General features: G+C 43.4%; 1 protein-coding gene across 2 annotated transcripts in view; it reads left to right on the top strand.

Moving 5' to 3' along the window:
• The first annotated feature begins 1253 nt into the window (after positions 1 to 1253).
• The window catches only part of SESN1 (sestrin 1), a 131105-nt gene continuing 121976 nt past the window's right edge, over positions 1254 to 10382 (top strand). For both annotated transcript variants that reach the window (XM_030556076.1, XM_030556073.1), the window contains exon 1: positions 1254 to 2151. In XM_030556076.1, the coding sequence (XP_030411936.1) occupies positions 1873 to 2151 (279 nt within the window). In that variant the 5' untranslated portion in view covers positions 1254 to 1872. The remainder of the gene's footprint in view (positions 2152 to 10382) is intronic.

Here is a 10382-nt window from a genome sequence, read left to right as displayed (position 1 = left end):
GCAGGGCAGGGGTGAGCTGGGGCGGGGAGTTCCCCTGCGTGCCACTCCTCCCTTACTTGCTGCAGGCGGCTCCCCAAGCTCCTCTGCCCCAGCTCCCTCTGCTTAAATGCCGGCGGCGACCAGGACGGCCAAAGATCCGTCTGCTGCTCTCGCTGCCAAAGAAAATGATGCCCCCCAAATCCCAGCACCCTAGGCGACCGCCTAGGTCACCTAAATGGTTGCACCAGCCCTGCTAGGCAGACTCTAGTTTGCATTTTATGTGGGCCCTTTAACTGTTCCTTATAGCAGTCTTAAATGAAGGGCATGTTCACACATCAATTTTAACAAGATTTTAATTCAGATAACATTAACAAAAGGTCTATCCCATTTTACAACTGTAGTAGTATTGCCAATCCTAAACATGCATAATCCTGAGTCAGGACCCAAAAATCTTGAAATTGGTTTATAAATCACAATTTTAAATATATTAGGTTGTTCACCTTCTAGTTTTTAAATATTTAGAATAAGCGTTCCTCCCTCGCCATGTGGGTTAGAATCTTTTCTCTTTAATGAAAGCTGAGAGCCTTACATAATCACATGATTCCAGGAGTTTGGGCTTCAAGAAAACAACCAAAATTGCAGTAGTGGACAATACTCTATAAATACACAGTAAGAGGCATTCTCTACCCTGAATTATTTACAAACCAATCAGACAGGCAAGATGCTGTTATTGGTTTTTTGTTGGGGCGTGGGGGGCAGAGATGAGGACACAGGCAGGGAAAGGTAAAGTGAGTTATCCAATGTCACAAAGCCCTGTCTACCCGACCCTTGCCATGGGTATAGAGGAGGTAGGAGCACTGGAACTGGATTTACGTTGATCCTTGTGATCTCCCTGACACATCAAGATCAGGGCAACAATTACCCAATACCCTGCCCTCCTCCCCGCCTGCTGCCCATGGCCTGGTCTAAGCCCATTGCCTGCTGGGAGTTGTAGTTTTATTGAACAGGCGCCGGAGTTGCTCTGGACTACAAACCCCAGTAGCCCTCGCGACAGAGAGCGGCTCCATAGCATGATTCTCCGTCTCTTCGTCATCGTGATTGGCTCCGATTTACGTCTCTGAAACGTGATTGGCTGAAAGGGCTTGTCTGTTACCAAGCGGGCACGGGATGGGTTGGGATTTTACAGTTAGACGAGGGTTGGGCGTGGCTGCTGTCCTGGCGGGAGGCAGAGCGGGGCGTGCGCTCAATATTCTTGCGGAGCCCGGAGCACAAGGGGGCGGGGTCCGCGTAGATCGCTCCGGCTGCAGCTGCCGCCGAGGAGGAGCTGGCCCGAGCGCCCAGCCGTTCCCGGGACAGGACTGCGGCGCTGCCTGCACCTTGCCCTGAGAGCGGGAGCCGCTCCCATCCTGGGGCTGAACCGCCGGAGCCGGGACGTGTCTTCTGGGCGCTGGGTGGTAGCGGCGCTCCCCGCTCCCGGCTTCTCCCTGTGAGGAGCTCCCTGGCTCTGCAGCAGCGGGGGCCGGGCCCTGCGCGCTGATTGGAAACTTCCCTCGTCCCTGCCTGGACCTTCGCTGCCCGGGACGCAGGGGCTGCCCAGGCTCCAGCAAGAGCAAAGCTCCGCAGCCCTCCTCACCTGCCGGCTCCCGCCCCGCTCTGCCATGGTGTGTGGCGGCAGGGCCCCCTGAGCCGAGAGCAGCATCTGCCCGGGGAGGCGAGACGCGTGGCGGCGCTAAGGGCTAGAACTGACAACGCGGGGAACATCCACAGCCTGGTGGTGACATCCATGGGCTGGGCCCGCACTTTATTTTTCCTCGCGAACTGTTGTTGTTACTTCTATTCGAGGCGAAGCCAGTGAAGGTTTGTGGCCTGGAACCGATCAGAGAGCGAGGGAGGATGGAGGAGGGAGAGGTGAGGTGGGATGGGCTGTGCAGCAGGGATGCCAGCACCAGGGACGCTGCCTTGGAAAACATCCGGCAAGCTGTTTTGAGGAGAACAGCGCACATTTCTCCTGTAAAGGAGGATCCTTCTCCTGAGTCATCGGAAGGACGCTTGGCTTCTGCTACAGCTCTGGAACGATTGAATGAGATGCTGGCTCGCCTGCTCATGCTTTCCAAGAGATGCCCCTTTAGAGACGTGAGAGAGAAGAGTGCGTCTGTCCTAAGCAGTGTTCAGGTAAGAGTCAGTGTCCTTTTCAGCAAAAACCTCTCCAACTTCTTATCTCTACAGCGTCTTAGAATGCCTAACATTTGTAACTGGCGTTATCGTGATGCAGAAAATAACGTAAAGACTGTAGTGCATCTTCATCTGTTAAACACAGGAAAACTTTCGATTTGTTGTGATATTCAGTCCGTTAATAGAATGACTATTAAGTTCTTAATACTATTTTGCAGCGAATAATCTTAACTTCTGAATAACTTTTTATATAATTTGACATAACCAAAATACCGGCACAGTTTTGTTGTATCAAACGAGTATATAACACTGAAAGTCCTCTATTATTAAGAACTTCACGCTTTTACATGGGGAGAAATGCTTGGACATAATCAGCCCTCATTGCAAATGAATTCCTGTGCAAGCTTTCACAATGAAAAGTGGGTTTGTTGTTGGGACACAAGTACCTCTAGGACTCAATATATGCCTGAATTATTATTTTAATATATTTGTCAGATGTTACAAGGGCTGTGATTGTGCCAGTCTTCTTGATACAAAATCAAGAACCATTCACATGTTTGCCAACTAAAAATAAACAAGATTAGTATGGAAAAAATCAGATTTAAGATATTTAAAAATATGCTTTTTCCTTCTGAAGCTTATTTTTGAACTATAATCTTGATTAACAGGGCCATCTTTACCCATATGCAAAATATGCAGCTGTGTAGGGCACCAGGAAATTTGGGGCACCAAATTGCCCCAGATTTCCTGGTGCCCTACACAGATGCTTGCTGCTCCAGCGGCCAGCCTGATTTCCCCTGGCTGCCTGAGCAGGCCAGGAAAGCTACTCCTGCCCTGCCTCTTTCCACCTCAGCTCCACCCCAGCCCTGCTCCCACTCCACCCCTTCCTCTGAGCTCATGAGGTAGTGGGAAGTGGAGCGTTTGGCCCCAGCCCACTCTGCTCTGCTGCTGGTGAGTGCTGGAGGCAGTTCCCCCAATTCCCAAGTTCGGGATCCAGGGGAGCAGAGCAGGCTGGGGTTAGGTCACTCCACTTCCTGCGACTCTGTGAGTGCAGGGTCAGGCCCGCCCAGCAATCACCAGGTGACAGGAAGTGGAACGACCCAGCCCCAATCAGCTCTGCTAGTTCTTGCTGGGGTACTGTTCCCCTTGCACCCCAAGCCTATTCCTGTCCCCTACAGACTTTGGGTGCAGCCACCCCCTCGCTGAGGCCAGCTCCCTACATGGGAGGGGGCTGCATAGGGCACCAGAATGTCTAGATACGGCCCTGTTGATAAGGTCAGTCTGTTACAAATGAAAATATAAATCCCAAATCAAATAGAAATAATCATAATTGTTGGTGATAAACCTATTCACGAAGACTCAAGGGTTTGATCCTGGGAAGAACTAAATTAAACCTCTATCATTAAAGTTATGGTCTTGCAGTACCTGGCAGTATTGAGCTCTAAAACTGATGTGTTAAGAATAGAAACTTTCATAGTTTTGGTTTGACTCTACTAGCCATTTGTGAAGGTTTCAGAAAATATTGCTATCGTTCCACCAAAAGATATCACAGCACTTTAGAAACATTATCTTTATGCAATAGTTATTAACTTTTTTACAGATGAAAAAATTGAGGCACAGATGTTTAGGTGGCATGAACTAGGCTACAGAGGAAATCTGTGGCAGAGCTGGACCTAGAAGCTGGATCTCCTGGCTCTGAGTTATGCTGTTCTCCTTTCTCTCATTGCATCATAGACTTTTTTATTAATTTAGTTGCAAAATAAAATATAATTTCAAAAACATTTTCCTATGTTTATCTTCAGTTGGTTCTTTTGTTTTTGTTACAGTTTGAACTAAGTACAAATGTAATCTTGGTTTGCAGATTGAGGGAAGTGGGAAGTTTTTCTATTCCCCTTGAAATTTTTTTCAGTGGTATGTAATTATATGACCAGGTGATCTCTTTTGTATATGGACTAACTCATGCTGATACACATATTCAAAGGAACATTTTGGCAATCAGAATGATAAATCCAAGATGGTGCATGAGGAATCACTTTCAGATATCCTCATATTAACACGTATTTGTTTAATTCTTTAATGATAAACTAAACTAGATCCAGAGATGTAAGATTGAAATATTGTTAAATCAGTATTTTAATCCAGTTAAAAAAAATTCAGATTAGGAATAAGGCCCAGTCTTTTAACAGTGAGGGTAATTAACCATTGAAAGAAACCAGACTAGATGCCTTTCTGAAACCCAAATTATTGGGCACAATACAGGGCTGACTGGGTGAAGTTCTATGGTCTGAGATATACGGGAGGCTAGACTGGATGATCTAATGGTTTTTTCTGGTCTTAAAATGTATAGAACTATGAAAGATTCTGAAGTGTTTGAAAATTTAAACCTTGTTTGGGGATTTTGCTATGGGCCTTTAAAAAGCCAGGAAACTATCTGGCAGAATGTTACCAGTTTTGCTAAGAGTTTGGATGTAATAGTTCCAAATCCAGAAGTCACATAACCATATATAAGCTATTGTGATTTAAAAAATAGATAATGGATGATAAATTAAAGGGCTACAAGATAGCAGACTGCTAGCTCCTAAAGAAAGAGGCTACAATAAAGATCTCATATTGAGCTTAGTTAGGAGAAAGTGAAATCTCATACAGACTAATACCCACTTTTATTTTCACTTATTCTACAAGTGTTTCTTTTCAATTTTTTGGTAATTACGTTTTGAAGCCTGGTTTTCCGATTAATTTTTCATGCCTATAAATCAATCCATAATTTTTGTTACTGTCTCTAATCTTTGAAGCAGTAATTCGGGGAAGTGAGGTGGAAAATCGAATTCGTTTGTCAGCCCCTGAAAGAAGCCACTAATATTTTAGAAGGGAGTCTTGCAGAGAGACTCTTATTTTCTTCTAAAAGTAAAAGTTGAATTTGGTGGCAGTACCTGTAGATGTTAATAAAACTTCAGAGTAAATTCCACTAAATGGCCTTTGTCCAATAGGTATGTGTGAGAGGCCACAATAGGCTCCCTGAATGAACCATAATGAGTTTTGCATCAAAATTGTATAATACTCATAGGACAACATTGCCCTTGTGGTTGTTTTGGAATGGTATTGCTGGGAGATCAGGACTGGATTATTTCTTCCATTTTGTAGACTGGGGTTTGCTGGTTGTGAAACTAAGGAAAATATTACATACCCATCATCAGGCACCATTTTGGCCCAAGTCCCTCATCAGCTACATTTTGCAATGAAGATAAAAATAAATGCTTTATGAAACATTCAGTTTACCTGTGAAACTTGCTATTTTTAGATTAACAAAGGAGTTAATAGCTCGGTGAAATTAAAAATGGTTTGTTTTATAGGAATAACATCTGAACTTTTAATTCTAAAGGTCCTAGATCTCTCTTTGCATAGATTTATCTCCATATAAATAGAACTGGAAGGGACCCTGAAAGGTCATCAAATCTAGCCCCCTGCCTTCATTAGGAGGACAAGTACTGATTTTTGCCCCAGTTCCTTAAATGGCCCCCTTAAGGATTGAACTCACAACACAGGGTTTAGCAGGCCAATGCTCAAACCACTGAGCTATCCCACCCCTCATGGTAAGTTGACATCTGAAAAGGAGACTTTAAGGGGAGGATGAGAGAGAGAAAGAAGAGACATTAAGGGAAAAACTCCTCTGATCCTTGATCTGAAATGTAAATCTACTTTACCACTAGGTTATGAGCACACACTTTTATACAAATCAAATTCAAGGCTTGTACAGGCAGTGACTTGTTTATACTTCTTTATATACGGTACACTGAAAGTAAATACAATATGTTCTAATTGATTTTTTTTTTATAATTACATGGTAAAAATGAGAAAGTAAGCAATTTTTCAGTAATGTGCTGTGACAACTTTTGTTTTTATGCCTGATTTTGTAAGCAAGTACTTTTTAAGTGAGGTGTAACTTGGAGGTACATAAGACAAATCAGACTCCTCCTGAAAGGGGTACAGTAGTTTGGAAAGGTTGAGAACCATTGACTTAGGTGATTGGCCAGGAAGGATGTTACCTCTCGGGTTCTATTGAACATCAGAAGAAATGTTCACCTTACCCGTTGCTTGATTTCTCCTGTGGTGCCAAGGTAAACAGGTATCATTCTCATTTACTTTGAGCAGTTCAGAATTGCTGGACACTCACTGCACATAATTAAGCTTGACTTACAGGGAGTGAATAACATTTCTGGACTGGGTCTTTGGTTGCCCAGGCAGTTTAGACCAGTGAATATGGTGCTAGAACAGGATTGATGCTATTCTTTGATGCTATTCCAAATGCCTTCAATTACTTACTGTGTAACCTTAGACAAATCACTCTGCCTCAATTTCTCCTGTTCAAGGTGAAGGTAGTGATGCTTTCCTTTGTTAACCACTGAGCTTTAATGAAAAGTGGTAGAAAAGATAAGTGGTGTTGCTGGATAACAGGATTTTCCCCCAGAGTGTTTCAGTATATTATTTGGGTAGTTTAAATTGACCCTGCTACTGTATGTATTTAATGCTTAATTTGTAATGAAAGAGGTGCCCAGGCTCAAGCAATTTTTTTACTTTACTTTCATAACTGGTGTGGCAAGCCCAGAGGTGCTGGGGCCATGTACTGCCAAGCCTAGAGGTGTGGGGGCACTGATGGTACTGTCAGATATTTTCATGTTTACATACGATGCTTGCAGTCATTCAGTAATAGCGGAAGCTTCTCTCAGATTAAATTCATAATCTGTTCAGGAAGGATTTGTTTACATATCCTCTCTTTCTAGGCTAAAAAACAAACCCAACTGGTAAATGCTAGTCTCCTTTACAGATTAAACATGTAAAAATCCAGCACAACTTCTGTTCATTTACTAAACAGTGGAGTACTAAGTGAACATATGTATTTTTTGATTTTTTTTTCTGCATTCTGTTCTACCAAACCAGTTTGAATGTATTTTCTGTATCTTCCCAATCATTCAGAGTGGCTGGGGAAGGAAATTAGTGATCTGCTATTAGAGTCTCTCCTAAAAAGTTCTGTTTCCATTCCATCCATACACTAATGCTGAAAATAGTTGCAGCAATATTTGCTTTGTTAGGTGCTCTTGATACTGCCAGTACTGACAGAAGTATTGAAGACAAGATATGATTTGCCTAAAGGAGAGCTCCTGTTTCTGAGGCTGGCAGAGGCTACAGGTATTATATGGGTATTGATCTTAATCTTCCTGGTGGAGAGAAGCTTCTAAACCTGTTAACCAGCATCAAACAGTCTGCTTCATGAGATACCTAAAGTTTCTCATTACTAGGTGAAGCAAATTCATTAGCATCAAGGACGTCATAAAAGCCTCTTTTATTAGGCTTGTGTATGGAATGTTTGCTTGCATAAGAGAAGTATGTCAGGCATATGCCTTACTTTGAACAGTTTTCCTTAGGATGTGTCTACACAAGGAAGTTTTTGTGAAGTGTCTTTTGGTCTGTTTTTAATAAAAAAAAAAATTTACCACTGTGTACACAATATCATCCCATACTATAGACTCATAGATTCTAGGGTCAGAAGGGACCAATGTGATCATCTAGTCCGACCCCCTGCACAATGCAGGCCACAGAACCCTACCCATCCACTTCTATAACAAACCCCTAACCTATGTCTGAGTTATTGAAGTCTTCAAATTGTGGTTTGAAGACCTCAAGCTGCAGAGAATCCACCAGCAAGTGACTAATTATATGGCCTGTTATTGCAAATTGTATAATCTACTTTGGAAGTGGATTACATTAATTGTGGAATGAATTAGTGTGGAGTAAAGTTTTGTTGGTGCATTTTATTTCACCATGACTTGATATTCCAATTATCCCATCCAGAATCTTTTCATAACAGGACTGTCTTGCCTGTTTCCTTGTGTGCCTTCTACTGTTCTGGGGCCATCTTGATGGGATGTCACCACCCTCCTTTAAATGCTTGTTTGCAGGCAAGATCATCTCCATGTGTGATTGCAGACTCGGAGTTGCATATCACATCATGTATCACTGTTAGAGTGGCCATGCCATATGCAGCTGCCTGGAGTAATGCAGATATACTGGATTTTCTCTGCATTTGAGGGAAAGATGGTGTAGCTTGCCTTAATCAACGTCAGCTATCGCAATAAGCATACATATGCTCTTACTGCTTAGCAAATGCCTGGAAACAGTCACTTCTGGAACAGTGTCATTACTGTGCCAAAGCAAGGACCTCTTTCAGGCTTACAAAAGTAGAAGACAGCAACAGGATGTCTAGCAACATTCCAACTACCCATCCCTACTTCAAGGAGTTGGGAGAGCATATTTCCTGGGAGGCCATAATTGAAGCTGTTTGTGGACAGTACCGAAGGTAATGAGGCTGTGGACCCTGTGTCATCTACAACTGTGAGAAAGAGGAGGAGATCTCCCCTGAAAGCGAGGATCTCTTCTCCCACACAGGAACCTGAGCCAGACTGAGGAGTTGTCTACACCAGGGATCTGCAACCTTTGGCAGGTGGCCCATCAGGGAAATCAGCTTCTGGGCTGGGGCAGTTTGTTTACCTGCAGTGTCCACAGGTTTGGCTGATTTGCAGCTCTCACTGGCTCTGGTTCCCTGTTCCAGTCCAATGGGGGGCTGCGGGAATTTTTGCTTTTAAAATCAGTAGTTTGGATTATCCGTTCTTAAAATGGGAGTGAGTAGTTGTGAGAACATACCGGGTCTCATTGATCAGACTTCTGAATTCTGCGCTTATGGGAATACGTTACAACCCATTGCTTTGAGATGATAGAGAGGAGACTGTATATGAACTTGTTGAAACTCTGCATGTTAAGGTTCTGAAGGCTTGAACTAATGGAGTCAGGTCCTGCTGCTAAATTCTGTTCATGTTGCTGTGGTGGTATATTATAAAGCTGGGAGGGAGGAGAAACAGTTATAGCAGTCTGATTGGAGACCACTTTATTAGGAAGACAGTCTTTTCAGAGCACGCTCTCTGATTGGAAAGGCCAGTCTGCAAGTTGACTGCCAGATATGGAAAAACTGTCCAAGTGAAAAGTCAGTGTTCAAGCAAACAACTGAGCTCCTGGAAATTGCTTTAATAGACCTGTCAGTTCTTCAGGAAAATTAACTCGCTTTTGCTGCAAAGGAACATGTGCATGACAGTTTGAGTCAGAGGCAGAATATCCAGAATTTGTGTGATTCTTGTGTATGTCGCAACTAATTCTTAAAGTGGGTGTGCCTCGTTTTTTTGGAGAAGCTCACAACTGTGAGTGCCAGTCTCAAGTCAGATTGTCAAACAGGGCAGACACCCCAAACTGGTAGTACATTTTATAATTAGACTTTTACCAAGTCAGTAACAAATGTGAACTCCTGGATCACTGTATTAGCTTTGCCATGGAGTCATAGGCAGTCCCCTTAGGCTCTCCAGCCCGTTTGCCACCCAGACAAACTGGACTTTGTGATGACGCCTCTTTATACCAAATATCACATTAGGTTACTCCCAAACCCAAGTCACTTACCCTAGGTCAGTAAGTACTGTCTTACACCAAAGACAATGCTGGCAGCAAATTTATCTAGTGAACAAGATCTAATAGCTAAGAAAAGAAATGTTTATTGTGAGGTTAAAACACCTAAAGTCCATTAATAGGTGAGCCAAAGTTTGTAAATCCAAAATGTTAACAGAGTTGTAGTAGTCTGCTAGATTTCCAAAAGTTCCTCAGGGTTATCCACAGTAATTCTGGGGATCTCTATCCACTTGTTTGGTATTCTACCTTGTTTAGAATCTAAAACAGTTCAGAGATGCAGGATTATTCCCTTGAAGAAATATTGGTTAAAGAGATGATGTCCCTGTGGGTGATCCACTTCAGGTGTTGGTGCACCCCTGCGCCTTTGCTCAGATTTTGACAGCGGTACTTATACTGGTCGTGCATGTGCAGAGCCTATCCCACACGCTGAGCATGCCTCAGTTCCTTCTCTACTGTCCCTGGCCTGAGATGGAGCTCAGCAGACTTGTCAGAATTTTCTCTCACCTTGTTTTAAAATAATATCCTTGTTAGCTTAGCTTCCCAGTAGTAGTTTGGTATGATTTCCCCTATTTCCTTCTCTCTATTAACCAAAAAGCCCAAACAAAACCCTTTTCCTTTTTCCTGTCAGCAGCTGCCGCTTCCGACGTGCTTGGCTCCCCAGGCTAAGCGCTGCTCCACCTGCCGCAATGCCATTCTCCTCTCCAATGGCGACTCCCAATGCATAAAAT

Source organism: Gopherus evgoodei, chromosome 3, assembly GCF_007399415.2.
Source record: "Gopherus evgoodei ecotype Sinaloan lineage chromosome 3, rGopEvg1_v1.p, whole genome shotgun sequence".
NCBI classification, from domain to species: domain Eukaryota; kingdom Metazoa; phylum Chordata; order Testudines; family Testudinidae; genus Gopherus; species Gopherus evgoodei.
Note: the sequence above shows the minus strand (reverse complement) of the source record. Positions and strands in the feature narration are given on the sequence as shown.